The sequence below is a fragment of the Oncorhynchus mykiss genome, chromosome 16, assembly GCF_057628025.1.
Source record: "Oncorhynchus mykiss isolate SJ-2025 chromosome 16, ASM5762802v1, whole genome shotgun sequence".
Lineage (NCBI taxonomy): Eukaryota > Metazoa > Chordata > Actinopteri > Salmoniformes > Salmonidae > Oncorhynchus > Oncorhynchus mykiss.
Genome location: NC_143037.1, coordinates 23,619,081 through 23,642,226, shown reverse-complemented (window position 1 = coordinate 23,642,226; position 23,146 = coordinate 23,619,081). Strand labels below are relative to the sequence as shown.

The following is a 23,146-nucleotide window of genomic DNA, read 5'->3' as shown; positions in this document are numbered from 1 at the left end:
CCTGTTTCTGACTGTCCCATTTCATTCCAGTTCAACTACTACAAAGAACTTGTATATTCCACTTAATTTATACTCCAGAGCAGTGGTTCCAAAACTGTGGGTTCGGGGCCACACGTGGGTAGCAGCAGAGGTCCAGGTAGATACAGGGGATGAAATGTGTTGTGGGTTGTAACAAAAAATGTACTCAAAACACTCAAATCTACATTCAGTTGGATGTTTTGAATAAGAGGGTTCATTATTTGTATGATTTTTTTGGTCTTAGTTTGTGTTTTCACCGCTCAACCCTTACGGTAGGTCACGACTACATAGAGACCTAAATTGGTTGGGTCACGAAGCAAAACAGTTTAGGAAACCCTGCACTAGAGAGCGCTATATGTTGGGTCATGGGTCACTGGTCACATAAAGGCACACAAGTGACAAAGAAGTGAAAATGCACAGGTATGGAGAGCATAAGTAACTAAAGGAATACTACACAATAACATTGAATTTCCTTTACCTTCCGGGAACAACACTGACTGAAACATTTAGAAAGAGTTGTTGGGATTCCTTATTTTATTGGAGAACTACAGGTGTTTCTGTAGATTAGAGGAACTGCTGAATACTTTTGGCTTAGACGTTTCTGGATACAATACTGCCTCCTAGTAGTACTGCCTCTTATTGGAGCTGTCGCCGATTCCGAGGCAGAGGTCATCTTTTGAACAACAGGTGGTCTAGCGGTCGGTCTGACATTGGTCTATAGCAGTCACCGCCGAAGCCCACAGCACATCTATGTCTGTTTTGGCGTGCTCTCGAATCCCAGCCCCATCGCTCATCCGCTCTGTCCAGCTCCTCCTGCCTGCCTGTCTGTCCTGTCTGTCCTGTCTGTCCTGTCTGTCCTGTCTGTCTGCTCAATCAAAAAGAGTGGTAATTTCCAGACAGACTCAGGTCCCTTGGTGCATCACACCACGGAACGCTTCACGTAGCCAGCCAGTACAGTGCCTTTGAGCCGGTGCTTGGTGGAGTCATAGACCCCCCCGTCTATGAGAGAGCTTGGCACAGATCTCGCTGTGTTTCTCCAGGCGACTAGGATCAAAGCACCGGCCACAGTGCTCACACTGCTTCAGCTTGGAGTTGGCTGCACTCATCCTCAGTCTAGGTTTTGTGTCCACCTGAATGAAGGAATTCATTTGTTTATATACTGTATGTGGCAAATTTAAAACAGGCTACATTGAGTTGCTTCAGCCATTGTGAATACAACACTACTCACATGAAAATTCTCAAGGACAAAAAACACAAAGTCAAAAGACATTTCCATTGTGGTACTCCTCGTTATCAGATGGACACATGATTGCACAGCTCATGCCAGATGGTATATTGGGCACTCTAAAGGCACTTTACATACAATTAAATTGGAAAAAGACATACAATATACAGTATGTAATACAAATAAGCCTAAAACATGATCACAACACTGAACTAGATCAGCAGTGCACTAATGTACCTCTCCGTCCTTCATTGTCTCATCCTCCTCTTTCACACTCTTCTCGACTTGGACCCTGTCCTTGCTCAGGTGTCTCCTGGCTGCTTCGGCTTACTTGCTATGCTTCCCTCTTCCCCTCTGGTTTCCATCACCTCTTTCTTCCTCTCTTCCTCCTCTTCGTTATCTCTTATCATCTCCCATAGGTCAGAATCCACCTTCATCAGGCAGATCTCCTGGATGAACTTCTTCACCTTGACCTTGAACTGCTCCTTTGCTTTCCTCTCCTCCAAAGCCTGAGCATCCATCTTGGCCCCACCTTTGATCAGGTTTAATTCCTGGGTGACACAGATATTCCATCACCTGCTCAGCCTCCAAGTTGAAGACAACCCATACCATCTTATCAGGGCATGGCGGTAGATCCTGTACAGTTAGGGTCTGAGTCTTGAACTGGACGTGTTTCTTCACAACCTGCCTTCTGAACTTTGAAGCGGGACGAGGGCTTCCCTCTGGTCTGACAGTCCGTAATGACTCCTTCTTGGCATCATTGTTTGGCACAGTGACTCTGACTCTAATGGGAGGCAGTTGCATCTTGGTGACCATATTGGCTCCATGGACTGCCTTCAATGGCTTGGCGCTATGGAGGTAGATGTCTTTCACCACGCAGGTTTGATCCCTCTTGGTCCGGATGGGTTGCAGTGGCTTCCGGATGGGAGGAACAGTAGCCTTCCCTGACTGCTGAGATGTTGGAGCTACATGCAGTCCTTGACTCTTCCCATTGCAGATGGCCCTCTCCTTCTGCAGTACTGGGATTCTGGAGGGAGGATGGGGCCTATTTTCCTCAGTCTCAACCTTTTCCACAGGCTCCAAACTGGATGGGCCATATCATAAAGTAGCTTCATAATCAACACCTTATCATACTGACTCAATGTGACCATGTCAGCAGAATTAACTGATGACTGTGTTCACTATGGGATATTGTTCTGACTAAACTTTTTTAACTAGGTAGCGCTCTGTTATACTAGGATGATTTGTAGCAACACTGTCGGCAATCACTTTACAATATTAGTTGACTTGAGTAAACCGAAGAAAATTCACATTTTAGAGTCATACAGTCAGTGACTCACACCATCTCCAACTTCAAAGCCAACCATTTAAAACCTAGCTAACTTAGTATCACGTTACTCTATATGTTTCATACATGTATTGTAATCGTATTTAAACAACTTTATTTAATATAACAAGACATAATAATAGCTATTATTTTATTATAGCTATGATATAGGCCTAATACAAATATTCAACATATTCAATACAAACACTTTTTTTAAAGCTTAAACATGAAAACATAGTGTTCTAAAACGTGCTTAAACAACTGTATATTGACTGATAGGCCTACATTCGGATTAATGTTATTTTACGATAAGAAAAGGGCATGAAACGCTTGTGATTTTTTTTTTGCTCTAAAGACCCCCTCCCCCTTATAAACGCCACACCTCGTTGTAGGCTATGACTTTCCGTACAGAGGAAAACAGTGCTTTTGAGTTTACTCTATTTGGAGTTGTGTCAGATCGCAGACTGAGCGAAGGCGGAAGGGAGGGGGGGTATTTAAACTAGTCACAAAGAAATGTCTTGCCAAACGTCTGCGCCGTGCGTCCTGGCAAAGTACCCACGCCAAGATGGGTAGGCCTACTCACATAACGCAAAGGATTCAACTTTGGATAGGTTCTTTCGTTTTATTTGCAGTTACTGATGTTTTGGGTAAGTTTGAACTATATGATGTAAATGTGCTACTTCTAGCGGTGTGCGGTTGCTGCATCTTGAACATCGGTGTAATAATTAATCATTGTTGAAAGAGGGCGCAAAACGCAGTTCAGACAGGGAAAGATACTACAGCTAGAAATACACGTTAGACACTGTAGTTTCTTTAATGGTCGCATGAAATGGTAATATCGCTACAAATAACGGCATTTAATAGATGCAGTATCCTCAGTTTGGCTTTTATTATAGAAAATCATTGTAGTTTTTATTAAACTAAATTCATCATAACTGGATAAATGGATAAAAAATGTTAACTCCAAACTCGTTTTGGCCTCCAGTTTCCATCTTTCCCCTTATGACTCCTTACCACCTGATGAGATGACAAAATGGAATTATAGGCTTAGCATTCTGCTAGTAAGAGGACCATGTTAATTGTGTGTGTGTGTGTGTGTGTGTGTGTGTGTATGTGTTTGTGTGTACATGTGAGCGCGTGTGCAGGTGTGTCCCATTACTTGAGGTTCAATAAGCATGTCAAAAGTGATTCGTTTGATTGACAAGAATAATCACTATTTATTAAAAAGGTGACTTAAGTCATAAACACACATATACACACCAAATTACTGTAGGCTATCTACACCCTTACAAAAAAGCCTTACAGGAACCCTGCATGAAGAATCCTACAGGATTCCTGCAGGATATATATTCTGCAGGATTCTGTAGAAATCATGCAGGAAGTCCTTCAAGTAAACAATCCTGCAAGAATCCTGCAGATAGTCATTTTCCTGAAGGACAACCAGCAGGAATTGTCCTACAGCAAAATGGCCCCAAAATCCTTTTGATATCCTGTAGATAAGATTCCTGAAGGTAATTCTAAAATATTTTCAGGGCCATTTTCCTGTAGGACAGACAACCTGTGGGATCTCTTCCTCATCCTTTAAAATAATGGACACAAAGCATAAGATATCTGATTGCATAGGAATGTTATTATTCATTGCAGCAACAGCGGGCGTGTTTGATTGTCCGTTTCACCAGCACTGCATTAAACATGATTCCTAGGAGAAAGAAAATGAGATTCTGAATAAATATGGCAGAATTATAGGTAAAAGAGTGAGAGTAATGGTGACGTCACATGAACAGCTTAATTGTATTGGTGTAAAGGGAAACAAATGTCTGCAATGGTAAACCTGGTGATAGTTGGTTTTAATATGGCTGGTACCAACAACTTCTGTGAGTACTGCTATGCGTGTGTGTTAGGCTCCATTTTAAAGGGAGAAATGAGAGGCTGAAACTATGTGTGGTGGTACCTTTGCCTGCAGGACTGTCGAGTGCTGCTTTCTGTGGTAGTCAGTCTCACTTGTTTATAGGCTCTGTCTTAACTGGGGAGGGGAGGAGAGAGATGAGAGCGAGAGAGTTCCGAATATAACTGCAGAACTGTGTGTGTGTGTGTGTGTGTGTGTGTGTGTGTGTGTGTGTGTGTGTGTGTGTGTGTGTGTGTGTGTGTGTGTGTGTGTGTGTTACATGAAAAACAGCAACAAAATAGTGCAAATTATATACTGTAATAGTAAAGGAAACCGTATCACCTTTAAATAGAAGACTACTGGACTAATGGAGCTGCAAATGAGACAAAGATTCAGAAACAGAAACATGATTTTATTATAGCTATTATTGTTATGATATAGGCCTAATACAAATATTCAACATACTCAATACAAAAACTATTTTAAAAGCTTAAACATGAAAACATAGTGTTCTAAAATGTGTTTAACAACTGTATATTGACTGGTAGAACTACATTCGGATGAATATTATTTAAGGATAAGAAAAGGGCATAAAATGCTTGTGCTTTTTTGTTGCTCTAAAGCCCTTATAAACGCCACACCTCGTTGTACAGTAGGCTATGACTTTCCGGACAGAGGAAAACAGAGTTTACTGTATTTGGAGTTGTGTCAGATCGCAGACTGAGCGAAGGCGGAAGGGGGGGGGGGTATTTAAACTAGTCACAAAGAAATGTCTTGCCAAACGTCTGCGCCGTGCATCCTGACAAAGTACCCACGCCAAGATGGGTAGGCCTACTCACATAACGCAAAGGATTCAACTTTGGATAGGTTCTTTCGTTTTATTTGCAGTTACTGATGTTTTGGGTAAGTTTGAACTATATGATGTAAATGTGCTACTTCTAGCGGTGTGCGGTTGCTGCATCTTGAACATCGGTGAACTAATTAATAATTGTTGAGAGAGGGCGCAAAACGCAGTTCAGACAGGGAAATAGACTACAGCTAGAAATACACGTTAGACACTGTAGTTTCTTTAATGGTCGCATGAAATGGTAATATCGCTACAAATAAGGACATTTAATACATGCAGTAATATCATTTTGGTTTTTATTATAGAAAAGTATTATATTTTTAATTAAACTAAATTCAACATAACTGGATAAAAAATGTTAACTCCAAACTCGTAACTTCTCTAAATCTGTCCACATCGCTCCCCGTGCTCTCCCCAGACTGTTTGAGATTGGCCTCTAGTTTCCATCTTTCCCCTTATGACTCCTTACCACCTGATGAGATGACAAAGGGGAATTATAGGCTTAGCATTCTGCTAGTAAGAGGACCATAAGTCATAAGTAGCTGTACCATGTGTGTGTGTGTGTGTGTGGAATGTGTGTATGTGTATGTGTATGTGTGTGTGTGTGTGTGTGTGTGTGTGTGTGTGTGTGTGTGTGTGTGTGTGTGTGTGTGTGTCTGTGTGTGTGTGTGTGTGTGTGTGTGTGTGTGTGTGTGTGTGCGTGCGTGTCTGTGTGTACATGCGAGACTATGTGCAGGTGTGTCCCATTACTTGAGGTTCAATAAGCATGCCAAAAGTTATTCGATTGATCGCCAAGAATAACTATTTATTAAAAAGGTCATACACACACCAAATTACTGTAGGCTATCTACACCCTAACAAAAAAGTCTTACAGGAATCCTGCATGTAAAATCCTACAGGAATCCTGCAGGATATATATTCTGCAGGATTCCTGTACGATTTTCGGGGACAGTTTCCTGTAGGACAATTCCTGAATGAATGCTGTAGGATCCTGTAGGAATCATGCAGGTAGTCTTTCAAGAAAACTTTTCCTGAAGGACTACCAGAAGGAATTGTCCTAGAGCAAAATGGCCCCAAAATCATTTTGATATCCTGTAGATATGATTCCTGAAAGTACTTCTAAAATATTTTCAGGCCATTTTCCTGTAGGGCAACCTGTGGGATCTCTTCCTCATCCTTTAAAATAATGGACATAAAGCATAAGATATCTGATTGCATAGGAATGTTATTATTCAATGCAGCAACAGCGGGTGTTTTTGATTGTCCATTTCACCATCACTGCATACAATATGAATAAATATGGTAAAAGCATAGGTAAAAGAGTGAGTCAGTCATTGGCTTAATCAATAAGTGCATCGATGACGTCCCCCCCACAGTGACCGTATGTACATACCCCAACCTGAAGCCATGAATTACAGGCAACATCCACGCTGAGCTTAAGGCTTGGGCTGCTGCTTTCAATGTGTGCATCAATACAGGAATAAGATCGAATCGTACTACACAGGTTCTGATCCTCGCCGGATGTGGCAGGGCTTGCAAACCATTACAGACTACAAAGGGAAGCACATCCGAGAGCTGCCCAGTGACAAAAGCCTATCAGACGAGCTTAACTACTTCTATGCTTGCTTCGAGGCAAATAACACTGAAACATGCATGAGAGTACCAGCTGTTCCGGAAGACTGTGTGATCACGCTCTCTGCAGCCGATGTGAGTAAGACCTTTAAACAGGTCAACATTCACAAGGCCGCAGGGACAGACGGATTACCAGGACGTGTACTGCAAGACTGCACTCACCAACTGGCAAGTGTCTTCACTGACATTTTCCACCTTTCCCTGTCCAAGTCTGTAATACCAACATATTTTAAGCAGACCACCATAGTGACTGTGCCCAAGAACACTAAGGTAACCTGCCTAAATGACTACTGACCCGTAGCACTCACGTCTGTAGCCATGAAGTGCTTTGAAAGGCTGGTCATGGCTCACATCGACACCATTATCCCAGAAACCCTAGACCCACTCCAATTTGCATACCGCCCCAACAGATCCACACATGATCCACAGATTACTTAGTCTTGCAGGAAATGTCATGGTCCTTCAGGAATTTCAACATTTCTGTAGGACGTCATGCTCCTGCAGGAGTCCTGCAGGAGCATTGGAGATTTTGTCAATCCTACAGGATTCCTGCAGGACACCTTCACAGAGGGTAGAATTCCTGCATGATTCCTGTAGGACTTTTTGTTTGTGTGCGCCCTTGCACATTTAAATATGTACGATTGCTGTATGTATACTATGCATATGTGGGTGCACGTGTGCGCATGTGTGTCTACATGCTATGTTTACGTAGAGTTTGGTGAGTGACTCTACTGTCATTTCAGGTTCCAACATCTGTACATCCCGAGGGGCCAGCACATGTAAGCAGTGTCTGGCTGTACATCCTACCTGTGCGTGGTGTTCCCAAGAGGTGTGTCTAAATTCTCCCTGATATCTCCTTCAATTCTCCTTTCCTGAGGGATCACTGATCCGTGTAACAGAGGTGGTTTGCCTATGACCTAAATATGCGTGCTAGCTCCCCTGAGCTAATGCCTAGGCTTAGATCAGAAGGCTAACACAGTCTTGTGGCACGCAGACGACTCCTGTTTGGACATGTTGTAATCAATCTGATGATTGACATCAAGGAAATTGGGCCACAGAATAGTGTTATAATTGTAGTTAATGGCAATGGATGGGGACTGCACTTTGGCAACTCCCTGGCATGTGTTACTCCCTTCCTCCCCGAAATGTTTATTAATTTTCTCCACGTATTCATCCATATGATTATATTTCTGGGTTGCTCCACCAATTCTGTGTTTTTTGAGAAGTGTAACTTGGTCAAAAAGACTTGAATGGACCTAATTTTTTACATTGTGTCAGAAAGAGAACATGTTCAACCTCATAAAAAACACCTTTTCACATCTCAAGATGTTGAATCGAAAAATGACTATAGTAAGTGCCTATTAAGTGCCAAATAAAGTAACAGGGTTGTCCGTAACAGGGTTAACGATTTCTTCTTAAATCAACCATGAATCCACTTGTGACAGGGGGAATTTAAGCTTGTTGTGTGCAGCAGGTAGTGGCAATGGAATCCAAACTAAAAGAGAATACATGTGAAATTGTTAAAACAATTTTAGCCTGTCTATTTCTAGGTAACAGGGTGGATGTGCTATGCTCGGCCCACTCAGTTTTCCACCACAAACAATCAGAAATGGCTAAAAAGAGTTCACTTTTACTCTATGATTTTGATTATTAGATGTTCATATTTCAAAATATTTCAAAAGGAATCGTTTCACTGTATCAAAGAGATACTTCAGGATTTTGGCAAATGAAGCCCTTTATCTACTTCCCCAGAGTCAGATGAACTCCTGGATAACGTTTTTTATTTCTCTGTTTGAAGGAAGTTGCTAACTAGCGTTAGCGCAATTGATAACTAGCGTGAGCACAATGACTGGAAGTCTATGGTAACTGCTAGCATGCTAGTTAGTTTTGACTCACAAAACTACCTCTAACTTCCTTCATACCAGATGCAGAAACATAAAACATGTATTCATGAGTTTCTGGCTCTGGGGAACTAGATAAATAACTTCATTGCCAAAATCCGAAGTATCCCTTTAAAACGAGAGTTCAGTTTATGTAAGAGGGTTGACCTTAAAATGAGGAACAGAAGTAAATGATTCACTAATCACATGAAATAAATAGTCATCTTCGACGAAATGACTTTGTCAAAGCAACAAAATAAATAGGGCCTTACAAAGATGGTGACATTTTGAGACACTTTGGGATTAAGTGGGTTAAAATCTTCCTAGAAGTGATACAAGTTGACGTAGGGACATGTCAAAATGAAGAATTTTGGCACTTTAGCAAGCATTTATTCATATAAAAAATATGATTTTTGGAATTCTCCATATGGTCTATATTAAGTAGCAAGTCATTTACTATAACAGGCTTTTAAATTCAATATTGGTCCACAATTTCTAATCCAAATATTAAAGTGGAACGACCCTTCTATGGCATGGGGCATGTCAGGACTTGCCCTTTCACCTCCATGGCCTGGCCAAAAACAAGATGGCCTACCCCAAACAACACATAGGCTGTGTTAGAACTGCTACTTCTAGCTTTTTTGAAGGGAATGGTAGAGATTATTAACACTTCCTGTTTCTCTCACTAACTTCCTGAATTGTTCCATCAGGACTTTGGGCAGGGTGTGGCAGGCTCGTCTCGTTGTGACCTGAAGCGTAACCTATTGGTGGCGGGCTGTGCTCCTCCGACCGCCCTTGAGTTCCCCACCAGCAAGCTGCAGGTGAAGGAGGACCGGCCCCTCAGCAACAAGGCAGCCGGAGACACGGCCGACGCCACGCAGATCCAACCTCAGAGACTCCACATCACCCTCAGACCAGGTGAGATTATTAGGCTGAGACCAGGTAAGATTATTAGACCAACACCAGGTGAGATTATTACACATACAGTGCCTTGCGAAAGTATTCGGCCCCCTTGAACTTTGCGACCTTTTGCCACATTTCAGGCTTCAAACATAAAGATATAAAACTGTATTTTTTTGTGAAGAATCAACAACAAGTGGGACACAATCATGAAGTGGAACGACATTTATTGGATATTTTAAACTTTTTTAACAAATCAAAAACTGAAAAATTGGGCGTGCAAAATTATTCAGCCCCCTTAAATTAATACTTTGTAGCGCCACCTTTTGCTGCGATTACATCTGTAAGTCGCTTGGGGTATGTCTCTATCAGTTTTGCACATCGAGAGACTGAAATGTTTTCCCATTCCTCCTTGCAAAACAGCTCGAGCTCAGTGAGGTTGGATGGAGAGCATTTGTGAACAGCAGTTTTCAGTTCTTTCCACAGATTCTCGATTGGATTCAGGTCTGGACTTTGACTTGGCCATTCTAACACCTGGATATGTTTATTTTTGAACCATTCCATTGTAGATTTTGCTTTATGTTTTGGATCATTGTCTTGTTGGAAGACAAATCTCCGTCCCAGTCTCAGGTCTTTTGCAAACTCCATCAGGTTTTCTTCCAGAATGGTCCTGTATTTGGCTCCATCCATCTTCCCATCAATTTTAACCATCTTCCCTGTCCCTGCTGAAGAAAATCAGGCCCAAACCATGATGCTGCCACCACCATGTTTGACAGTGGGGATGGTGTGTTCAGCTGTGTTGCTTTTACGCCAAACATAACGTTTTGCATTGTTGCCAAAAAGTTCAATTTTGGTTTCATCTGACCAGAGCACCTTCTTCCACATGTTTGGTGTGTCTCCCAGGTAGCTTGTGGCAAACTTTAAACAACACCTTTTATGGATATCTTTAAGAAATGGCTTTCTTCTTGCCACTCTTCCATAAAGGCCAGATTTGTGCAATATACGACTGATTGTTGTCCTATGGACAGAGTCTCCCACCTCAGCTGTAGATCTCTGCAGTTCATCCAGAGTGATCATGGGCCTCTTGGCTGCATCTCTGATCAGTCTTCTCCTTGTATGAGCTGAAAGTTTAGAGGGACGGCCAGGTCTTGGTAGATTTGCAGTGGTCTGATACTCCTTCCATTTCAATATTATCTTGCACAGTGCTCCTTGGGATGTTTAAAGCTTGGGAAATCTTTTTGTATCCAAATCCGGCTTTAAACTTCTTCACAACAGTATCTCGGACCTGCCTGGTGTGTTCCTTGTTCTTCATGATGCTCTCTGCGCTTTTAACGGACCTCTGAGACTATCACAGTGCAGGTGCATTTATACGGAGACTTGATTACACACAGGTGGATTGTATTTATCATCATTAGTCATTTAGGTCAACATTGGATCATTCAGAGATCCTCACTGAACTTCTGGAGAGAGTTTGCTGCACTGAAAGTAAAGGGGCTGAATAATTTTGCACGCCCAATTTTTCAGTTTTTGATTTGTTAAAAAAGTTTGAAATATCCAATAAATGTCGTTCCACTTCATGATTGTGTCCCACTTGTTGTTGATTCTTCACAAAAAAATACAGTTTTATATCTTTATGTTTGAAGCCTGAAATGTGGCAAAAGGTCGCAAAGTTCAAGGGGGCCGAATACTTTCGCAAGGCACTGTAGATCAAAAGAGATTATGCCTATTACATTTAGGCCAAGTGGGATTAACACAATGAAACCAGGTGGGATTATTATACTCAGACCAGGTGATATTATTATACCCTCAGACCAGGTGAGGGGACAACAAGTGAGATTATTACACTGGTGGGATTATTGCACTCAAAACAGGTGAGATTATTACACAAGTGAGACTTCATGTCACCCTCAGACCAGGTGATATTATTACATGAGACCCGATGAGGTTATTACATGCAGACAGCTCATCCCAAATTTCCACCTCTCCCCCTGTCAGATGACTCCAAGCGGTTCACAGTGAAGGTGCGCCAGGTGGAGGACTACCCGGTGGACCTGTATTACCTCATGGACCTGTCCTTCTCCATGAACGATGACCTGTTCCGCCTCCGCACCCTGGGGAAAGGCCTGGCCAAGGAAATGGGACGCACCACCAGCAACCTGCGCATGGGCTTCGGAGCCTTCGTGGACAAGCCACTGTCACCTTACATGTACATCTCCCCCAAGGAGGCCCTGCTCAACCCCTGTCACGGGTAAGCCAGGGTTATTAAACCAGGGATAACTTTGTTTTCATATTTGTTTATCCTTAATTTAAACAAGTTCATGAAATGGGGAATATACCTGCATATCCACATTGACACCAAATTTGCACCCTTCTCTCAATAAAACACCAAGAACTATCAGTCCTTGTATGACTTCCTCTTTAAACTTGAGAGTGGTCACATTTCCCCAGCCCCATCCTTCTTCTCACCAAACAGTGGCAAGGTCAGGCTATTGAAATTGTAGGTTGTGCCTTTAAACTGTCATGTATAAAAGCTAGCTGTTGGTGTTGAGTCATTCTGAGACTCTGTGGGTGATGATGCTTAGTCAGCGTGTAGGAGTCAGACACAAGTAATCCAGAGCTCTCGACGGGGGTTTAAGGAGCGATTACAAGATTGGCTGTCTCCACCCTGGTTTAGCTGAACTTTTCACTGGTTTGAGGTTTTGCTCCCTCACACTCCTGTTATCTTCTTCTCTGTCTCACACACTCTCTCTCTCTCTCTCTCTCTCTCTCTCTCTCTCCCTCCCTCACGTCATCTCTCTCTCTCTCCCTCACTCACACACACACGTCATCTCTCTCTCTCTCTCTCTCTCTCTCTCCCTCACTCACACAAGTCATCTCTCTCTCTCTCCCTCACTCACACAAGTCATCTCTCTCTCTCTCCCTCACTCACACAAGTAATCTCTCTCCCTCACTCACACACACTATCTCTCTCTCTATCTCCCTCACACACACCATCTCTCTCTCTATCTCCCTCACACACACCATCTCTCTCTCTATCTCCCTCACTCACACGTCATCTCTCTCTCTTTCTCCCTCACTCACACTCATCATCTCTCTCTCTCTCTCCCTCGCGTACACTCATCATCTCTCTCTCTCTCTCACGTCATCTCTCTCTCTCTCTCTCTCTCTCTCTCTCCCTCACTCACACAAGTCATCTCTCTCTCTCCCTCACTCACACACACCATCTCTCTCTCTTTCGCTCTCCCTCACTCACACACGTCATCCCTCTCTCTCTCTCTCTCTCTCTCTCTCTCTCACACACACTCACACAAGTCATCTCTCACTCACACAAGTCATCTCTCTCTCTCACTCACTCACACAAGTCATCTCTCTCTCTCTCACTCACTCACACAAGTCATCTCTCTCTCTCCCTCACTCACACACGCCATCTCTCTCTCTATCTCCCTCACTAACACGTCATCTCTCTCTCTCTTTCTCCCTCACTCACACTCATCATCTCTCTCTCTCTCCCTCGCGTCATCTCTCTCTCTCTCTTTCTCTCTCACTCACACACATCATCTCTCTCTCTCCCTCGCGTCATTTCTCTCCCTCTCTCACACACATCAGGTTTTTAGAATTTTTTGCAAATGTATTCAAAATAAAAAACACGACCCTTTGCTATGAGACTCGAAATTGAGCTCAGGGTCATCCTGTATCCATTGATCATCCTGGAGATGTTTCTACAACTTGATTGGAGTCCACCTGTGGTAAATTCAATTGATTGGACATGATAAGGTCCCACAGTTGACAGTGCGTGTCAGAGCAAAAACCAAGCCATGAGGTCGAAAGAATTGTCCGTAGAGCTCAGAGTCAGGATTGTGTTGAGGCAGAGATCTGGGGAAGGATACCAAACATTTCTGCACCATTGAAGGACAACGACTCTAAGCACACAGCCAAGACAATGCCGAAGTGGCTTCGGGACAAGTCTCTGAATGTCCTTGAGTGGCACAGCCAGAGCACGGACCTGAACCCGATCGAACATCTCTGGAGAGACCTGAGAAAAGCTGTGCAGCAACACTGCTCTTTCAAACTGACAGAGTTTGAGAGGATCTGCAGAGAAGAATGGGAGAAACTCCCCAAATACAGGTCTCCCATGCTTGTAGCACCATACCCAAGAAGACTCGAGGCACACTTACAAAGGTGCTTCAACAAAGTACTGAGTAAATGGTCTGAATACTTGAGGAAATGTGATATTTCAGTTTTGTATGTTTAATACATTTGCTAAAATGCCTAAAAACCTGTTTTTGCTTTGTCGATATGGACTATTGTGTGTTGGTTGGATGAGGGTAAAAAACTATTTAATCAATTTTAGAATAAGGCATAACAAAATGTGGAAAAGGTCAAGGGGTCTGAATACATTTCGAATGCACTGTAAATCAATTTATTTTTATTTACTTTTATTTAGACTGTAAATCAATGAGATGATAGAGGACACCAGTTTTTTATGAGCATGGCCTTATTTCTATTGTAGCATATTGGATGACTGTCATTCATATTCCATTCACATTGCTAGGTTTATGATACTAAAATTTTCCCCATACCCATCATGAGGTCGTTACAATCTAGCATATCATTTACAACGTAGGTGCACAGGTTGTGAGAAAAAAATGTGAGTAATTAAGGTGACAGAGAGTGACACGTTTAATACCGCCTTGCACACTCTTGCCTGCATCAACAGAATTGGCGGAATGAATACACCTCTTATCACACGGAAACACAGTTCACTTTCATAGCAGCCACATAGTTACAGCATGAACATTTTGCTCGTTGCATAATTCCTTCTCGCATCTACACACTCTCCTCCTCTCACCTTCTCCCTTTGCTTGTGGACTTCAGTACACAACAAATCAGCTGTCCGTGACCAGACTAAAAAAACCTCTCAAGACAAACCTTCATATCATAACTGCTAACTGCTACGCATAGCCTACATCGTTGTCACCATATTAGCTAAAAACGTCATAGTTAACATACAGTAGCTTGCGACAGTATTCACCCACCTTGGCATTTTTCCTATTTTGTTGCCTTACAACCTGGAATTAAAATTGCTTTTTTGGGGGGTTTGTATAATTTAATTTACAAAACATGCCTACCACTTTGAAGATGCAAAATATTTTTTATTGTGAAACAAACAAGAAATAAGACCAAAAAAAAACTTGAGCGTGCATAACTATTCACCCCCCCCCCCCCCCCTCACCTTTTGTAGCAATTACAACTGCAAGTCTCTTGGGGTATGTCTCTATAAGCTAGGCAGATCTAGCCACTGGGATTTTTGCCCATTCTTCAAGGCAAAACTGCTCCAGCTCCTTCAAGTTGGATGGGTTTCACTGGTGTACAGCAATCTTTAAATCATACCACAGATTATCAATTGGATTGAGGTCTGGGCTTTGACTAGGCCATTCCAAGACACTTAAATGTTTCCCCTTAAACCACTTGAGTGTTGCTTTAGCAGTATGCTTAGGGTCATTGTCCTGCTGGAAGATGAACATCTGTCCCAGTCTCAAATCTCTAGAAGACTGAAACAGGTTTCCCTCAAGAATTTCCCTGTATTTAGCACCATCCATCATTCCTTCAATTCTGACCAGTTTCCCAGTCCCTGCCAATGTAAACATCCCCACAGCATGATGCTACCACCAGCATGCTTCCCTGTGGGAATAGTGTTCTTGGGGTGATAAGAGGTGTTGGGTTTGTGCCAGACATAGCGTTTTCCTTGATGGCCAAAAAGCTCAATATTTGTCTCATCTGACCAGAGTACCTTCTTCCATATGTTTGGGGAGTCTCCCACATGCCTTATGGTGAACACCAAATGTGTTTGTTTATTTTTTTCTTTAAGCAATGTTTTTTTTCTGGACGCTCTTCATTAAAGCCCAGCTCTGTGCAGTGTACGGCTTAAAGTGGTCCTACGGACAGATACTCCAATCTCCGCTGTGGAGCTCCTTCAGGGTTATCTTTGTTCTCTTTGTTGCCTCTCTGATTAATGCCCTCCTTGCCTGGTCTGTGAGTTTTGGTGGGCGGCCCTCTCTTGGGAGGTTTGTTGTGGTTCCATATTCTTTTCATTTTTTAATAATGCTCTGTGGGATGTTCAAAGTTTGGGATATTTTTATAACCCAACCCTGATATGTACTTCTCTACAACTTTGTTGCTGACCTGTTTGGAGAGATCCTTGGACCTCATGGTGCCACTTGCTTGGTGGTACCCCTTTCTTAGTGGTGTTGCAGACTCTGGGGCCTTTCAGAACAGGTGTATATATACTGAGATCATGTGACACTTAGATTGCACACAGGTGGACTTTATTTAACTAATTATGTGACTTCTGAAGGTAATGGGTTGCACCAGATTTTCTTTAGGGGCTTCATAGCAAAGGGGGTGAATACATATGCACGCACCACTTTCATTTTTTAAAATTTTTATTAGAACTCTTTGAAACAAGTTTTTTTTTTTCATATCACCAATTTGGACTATTGTGTGTATGTCCAGTTTTTAAAAATCTGTTATTTTACCAGGTAAGTTGACTGAGAACACATTCCCATTTACAGCAACGACCTGGGGAATAGTTACAGGGGAGAGGAGGGGGATGAACGAGCCAATTGTAAACTGGGGATTATTAGGTGACCATGATGGTTTGAGTGCCAGATTGGGAATTTGGCCAGGACACCGGGGTTAACACCCCTACTCTTACGACAACTGCCATGGGATCTTTAATGACCTCAGAGAGTCAGGACAACTGTTTAACATCCCATTCAAAAGACAGCACCCTACACAGGGTAGTGTCCCCAATCACTACCCTGGGGTATTGGGATATTTTTTAAACCAGAGCAAAGAGTGCCTCCTACTGGCCCTCCAACACCACTTCCAGCAGCACCTGGTCTCCCATCCAGGACCAACCCTGCTTAGCTTCAGAAGCAAGCCAGCAGTGGTATGCAGGGTGGTATGCTGCTGGCAAAATTACATGAAATTGAAATTAACATTAATAAAAATTACAGGTTGTAATGCAACAAAATAGGAAAAACACAATGGGGGATGAATACTTTTTCAAGGCACTGTAGCTGCTAGCTAGGAAACCCGCTACAATAATGTAGTACAGTGTGCAGTCAGCAAGCAGTTTAGCTTACCTTGATTTGGAAGATTTTCAGTATTGGAAAGCCATAGCCAGCTAGCTAACATAGCATCTCTCTCTATTTGAGCCTGGTGTTTGAGTAGGCTTAACTAGCTAGCTGGATTCACTAGCTAAGTGAAAGTGAAAAAAATACAACAAAATATAGCTAGCTCTGTCTCTCTCTCTCTCTCTCCTGCTTCTCCTTCATTTTTAAAGAAATGTATTTGTTCAAAACTGTTTCAATATTGTCTTTCTCTTTGAGTTAACTACTCACCACATTTGCACAGCAGGGCCAGTGTCACGTGTGCTTCCTCTCAGGCCTCTAAGTCATCAGGCTGCTAATTATGGCGCACACCTGCCACCATCGCTATGTGCACCTCAGCTTCATTAGACTTACCTGGACTCCATCACTTCCCTGATTACCTTCCCTATACAGTTGATGTCAGAAGTTAACATACACCTTAGCCAAATACATTTAAACTCAGTTTTTCACAATTCCTGACATTTAATCCTAGTAAAGATTCCCTGTCTTAGGTCAGTTAGGGTCACAACTTTATTTTAAGAATGTGAAATGTCAGAATAATGGTAGAGAGAATGATTTATTTCAGCTTTTATTTCTTTCATCACATTCCCAGTGGGTCAGAAGTTTACATGCACTCAATTAGTATTTGGTAGCATTGCCTTTAATTTGTTTAACTTGGGTCAAACATTTCGGGTAGCCTTCCACAAGCTTCCCACAATAAGTTGGGTGAATTGTGGCCCATTCCTCCTGACAGAGCTGATGTAACTGAGTCAGGTTTGTAGGGCTCCTTGCTCGCACACAGTTTTTCAGTTCTACCCTCAAGTTTCTATAGGGTTTTGTGATGGCCACTCCAATACCTTGACTTTGTTGTCCTTAAGCCATTTTGCCACAACTTTGGAAGTATGCTTGGGGTCATTGTCCATTTGGAAGACCCATTTGCGACCAAGCTGTAACAAGACTGATGTCTTGTCTTGAGATGTTGCTTAAATATGTCCACATAATTTTCTTTCCTCATGATGCCATCTATTTTGTGAAGTGCACCAGTCCCTCCTGCAGCAAAGCACCCCCACAATATGATGCTGCCGCCCCATGCATCATGGTTGGGATGGTGTTCTTTGGCTTGCAAGCCTCCCCCTTTTTCCTCCAAACATAACGATGATCATTATGGCCAAACAGTTTTATTTTTGTTTCATCAGACCAGAGAACATTTCTCCAAAAAGTACGATATTTGTCATCATGTGCAGTTGCAAATCATAGTCTGGCTTTTTTAATGTTGGTTTTGGAGCAGTGGCTTCTTCCTTGCTGAGCAGCCTTTCAGGTTATGTCGATATAGGACTCGTTTTACTGTGGATATAGATACTTTTGTACCTGTTTCCTACAGCATCTTCACAAGGTCCTTTGCTGTTGTTCTGGGATTGATTTGCACTTTTCGCACCAAAGTACATTAATCTCTAGGGGACAGAACTGTTCACGTCTCCTTCCTGAGCGGTATGACGGCTGTGTGGTCCCATGGTGTTTATATTTGCGTACTATTGTTTGTACAGATGAACGTGGTACCTTCAGGCATTTGGAAATTGCTCGTAAGGATGAACCAGACTTGTGGAGATCTACAATTTTTTCTGAGGTCTTTGCTGATTTCTTTTGATTTTCCCATGATGTCAAGCAAAGAGGCACTGAGTTTGAAGGTTGGCCTTGAAATACATAAACAGGTACACCTCCAATTCACTCAAATTATGTAAATTAGCCTATCAGAAGCTTCTAAAGCCATGACATAATTTTCTGGAATTTTCCAAGCTGTTTAAAGGCACAGTCAACTTCTGACACACTGGAATTGTGATTATAGTGAATTATAAGTGAAATAATCTGTCTGTAAACAATTGTTGGAAAATGTACTTGTGTCATGCACAAAGTAGATGTCCTAACCGACTTGCCAAAATTAGAGTTTGTTAACAAGAAATTTGTGGAATGGTTGAAAAACAAGTTTTAATGACTCCAACCTAAGTGTATGTAAACTTCCGACTTTAACTGTATATGTCACTCCCTTTGGTTCCTTCCCCAGGCGTTGTTGCCTCTCTCATCCTCACTCAATGCCTAGGTTTACCTCCACTGTACTCGCACCCTACCATGCCCTTGTCTGTGCATTATGCCCTGAATCTATCCTACCACGCCCAGAAGTCTGCTCCTTTTACTCTCTGTTCCGAACGCACTAGACGACCAGTTCTTATAGCCTTTAGCCGTACTCTTATCCTACTCCTCTGTTCCTGTGGTGATGTTAAGCTTAACCCAGGCCCTGTGTGTCCCCAGGTGCTCTCATGTGTTAACTTCTGTAACCGGAAAAGCCTTGGGTTCATACATGTTAACATCAGAAGCCTCCTCCCTAAGTTTGATTTATTCACTGCTTTAGCACACTCCGCCAACCCCGATGTCCTCGCTGTGTCTGAATCCTGGCTTAGGAATGCCTCCAAAAAATCAGAAATTTCCATCCCCAATTACAACATTTACCGACAAGATAGAACTTCTAAAGGGGGAAGAGTTGCAATCTACTGCAGATATAGCCTGCAGAGTTCTGTCCTACTATCCAGGTCTATGCCCAAACAGTTCGAGCTACTACTTTTAAAAATCCATCTCTCCAGAAATAAGTCTCTCACTGTTTCCACGTGTTATTGACCCCCTTGACCCCCTGGACACCATATGTGAATTGATTGCCCCCCCCCCCCCATCTATTGTCAGAGTTCGCACTGTTAGGTGACCTAAACTGGGATATGCTTAACACCCCGGCCGTCCTACAATCTAAGATAAATGCCCTCAATCTCACACAAATTATCAAGAAACCTACCAGGTACAACCCCAAATCCGTAAACATGGGCACCCTCATAGATATCATCCTGACCAACTTGCCCTCTAAATACACCTCTGCTGTTTTCATCCAGTATCTCAGCGATCACTGCATCCGTTATGTGTCTGCGGTCAAACGACCACACCTCATCACTGTCAAACGCTCCCTAAACACTTCTGCGAGCAGGCCTTTCTAATCGACCTGGCCCGGGTATCCTGGAAGGATATTGACCTCATCCTGTCGGTAGAGGATGCCTGGTTGTTCTTCAAAAGTGCCTTACTCACCATCTTAAATAAGCATGCCCCTTTCAAAGAATGTAGAACTAAGGACCGATATAGCCCTTGGTATACTCCAAACTTGACTGCCCTTGACCAGCACAAAAACATCCTGTGGCGCACTGCACCACACTGCACTGAGGCTAGGAAACACTGTCACCACCAATAAATCCACGATAATCGAGAATTTCAATAAGCATTTCTCCACGGCTGGCCATGCTTTCCAGCTGGCCACCCCAACCCCGGGCAACAGCTCTGCACCCCCGGCAGCTACTGGCCCAAGTCCCCCCCCCCCCCCACCCCCCCTCTTCTCCATCACCCAAATCCAGACAGTTGATGTCCTGAAGGAGCTGAAAAATCTAGATCCCTACAAATCAGCTGGGCAAGACAATCTGGACCCTCTCTTCCTAAAATTATCCGCCGCCATTGTCGCAACCCCTATTACTAGTCTGTTCAACCTCTCTTTCGTATCGTCTGAGATTCCTAAAGATTGGAAAGTGGCCGCGGTCATTCCCCTCTTCAAAGGGGGAGACACTCTAGACCCAAACTGTTACAGACCTATACCCATCCTGCCCTGCCTTTCGAAAGTATTCAAAAGCCAAGTGAACAAACAGATCACCGGCCATCTCGAATTCCACCGTACCTTCTCCGCTATGCAATCCGGTTTCCGAGCTGGTCACAGGTGCATCTCAGCCACGCTCAAGGTCCTAAACGATATCATAACAACCATTGATAAAAAACAGCACTGTGGAGCCGTCTTCATTGACATGGCCAAGGCTTTCGACTCTGTCAATCACCGTATTCTTATCGGCAGACTCGACAGCCTTGGTTTCTCTAATAACTGCCTTGCCTGGTTCACTAACTACTTCTCAGATAGAGTTTAGTGTGTCAAATTGGAGGGCCTGTTGTCCGGACCTCTGGCAGTCTCTATGGGGGTACCACAGGGTTAAATTCTCGGGCAGACTCTTTTCTCTGTGTATATCAATGATGTCTCTCTTGCTGTTGGTGATTCTTTGATCCACCTCTACGCAGACGACACCATTCTGTATACATCTGGCCCTTCTTTGGACACAGTGTTAACAAACCTCCAAACGAGCTTCAATGCCATACAACACTCCTTCCGTGGCCTCCAACTGCTCTTAATTGCCAGAAAAACTAAATGCATGCTCTTCAAATGATCACTGCCAGCACCCGCCCGCCCGCCTAGCATCATTACGCTGGACGGTTCTGACTTAGAATATGTGGACAACTACAAATACCCAGGTGTATGGCTAGACTGTAAACTCTCCTTCCAGACTCACATTAAGCATCTCCAATCCAAAGTTAAATCGATAATCGGCTTCCTATTTTGCAACAAAGCCTCCTTGCCTCCTTCACCCATGCTGCCAAACATACCTTCATAAAACTGACTATTCTGCCAGTCCTTGACTTCAGCGATGTCATTTACAAAATATCCTCCAACACTACTCAGCAAATTGGATGCAGTCTATCACAATACCATCCGTTTTGTCACCAAAGCCCCATATACTACCCATCATTGTGACCTGTATGCTCTCGTTGGCTGGTCCTCACCACATATTAGTAGCCAAACCCACTGGCTCCAGGTCATCTATAAGTCTTTGCTAGGTAAAGCCCCGCCTTATCTCAGCTCACTGGTCACCATAGCAACACCCACCAGTAGCACACGCTCCAGTAGGTATATTTCACTGGTCATCCCCAAAGCCAACACTTCCTTTGGCCGCCTTTCCTTTCATTTCTCTGCTGCCAATGACTGGAACGAATTGCAAAAACTGAAGTTGGAGACTTATATCTCCCTCACTAGCTTCAAGCATTGGCTGTCAGAGCAGCTTACCGATCGCTGCAGCTGTACACAGCCCATCTGTAAATAGCCCATCCTACCACCTACCTACATCATCCCCATATTTGTTTTTGGTTTTCTCTGCTCTTTTGCAAAACAGTATTTCTACTTACACATCCTCATCTGCACATCTATCACTCCAGTGTTAATTGCTAAATTGTAATTACTTTGCCACTATGACTTATTTATTGCCTTACCTCCTTACTTCATTTGCACACACTGTATACAGATTTTCTGTTGTGTCATTGACTGTATGTTTGTTTTTGTCGCACTGTTTTGCTTTATCTTGGCCAGGTCACAGTTGTAAATGAGAACTTGTTCTCAACTGGTCCTACCTGGTTAAATAAAGGTGAAATACATTATTTTTTTATTAATTGTTTCTGTTCCTGTATCATGTCTGTGCATTGTTTGTCTTTCTTATTTTGTATTATGTTGTGTTTATTTATTAAAACACTCACTCCCTGAACTTGCTTCCAGACTCTCAGCGCACATCATTACAGAATAACGCCTCACCTAAGGGAAGCATCAGGGAGTTTTTTCGGTGGGAATGACGTCAGGTCTGGGAGCTGCTACAGGCTCTCATGCCTCAGACAGATCGCCAGGCTCCCCTGCCTCCGCCGGTTCGTCAGACTCTCATGCCTCAGCCGGATCGACAGACTCCCCTGCCTCAGCTGGCTCGTCGGGCTTCCATACCTTCACCGGATCGCCAGGCTCCCCTGCTTCCACCGGCTCGTCAGGCTCTCATGCCTCAGCCGGATCACCAGGCTCTCCTGCCTCAGCCGGTTTGTCAGGTTCCCGCACTCCAGCCAGCGACAGGTTCCCGCGCATCAGCAGGGGTGACTGGTCTGCTCCTGATCTCCGAGATCGTCCATTTGGTTGGCGTCCTGCAGCTGGAGCCGAACGGGCCGGGGAGGGGGTTCCGTCACGTATGCTCTCTCTCCAGCGCTCTAGGTTGCCATACTCCCGCGTCTCAGACGGACTGACAGGTTTCCCGCGCCTCAGAAGAGGTGACCGTTCCACTCCTGATCCTGGGATCGTCATTTTGGTCGGCGTCCTGCGGCAGTAGCCACGCGTCGGTGAAGGGGTACTGTCACGTGTGCTCCCTCTCAGGCCTCTATATCACTAGGCTGCTTGTTATGGCGCACACCTGTCACCATCATTATACGCACCTGCACTTCATCAGACTCACCTGGACTCCCTCACATCCCTGATTACCTTCCCTATATATGTCACTCCCTTTGGTTCCTTCCCCAGGCGTTATTGTTTCTGTTCCTGTGTCATGTCTGTGCGTTGTTCGTGTTTCTTATTT

The 23,146-nt window shown here is 43.5% G+C and overlaps 1 protein-coding gene across 2 annotated transcripts in view; it reads left to right on the top strand.

The window, feature by feature from the left end:
- The first annotated feature begins 2,948 nt into the window (after positions 1 to 2,948).
- Positions 2,949 to 23,146, top strand: part of LOC110491676 (integrin beta-3) — a 48,714-nt gene continuing 28,516 nt past the window's right edge. Inside the window, exons 1-4 of one of the 2 annotated variants that reach the window (XM_021565300.3) lie at positions 2,949 to 3,217; positions 7,678 to 7,763; positions 9,525 to 9,732; positions 11,710 to 11,962. In XM_021565300.3, coding sequence (XP_021420975.1) covers positions 3,136 to 3,217; positions 7,678 to 7,763; positions 9,525 to 9,732; positions 11,710 to 11,962 — 629 coding nt within the window. In that variant the 5' untranslated portion in view covers positions 2,949 to 3,135. Of the gene's footprint in view, positions 3,218 to 5,109; positions 5,359 to 7,677; positions 7,764 to 9,524; positions 9,733 to 11,709; positions 11,963 to 23,146 lie in introns of those variants that run through there. The other variant, XM_036946568.2, reaches the window with a different exon arrangement.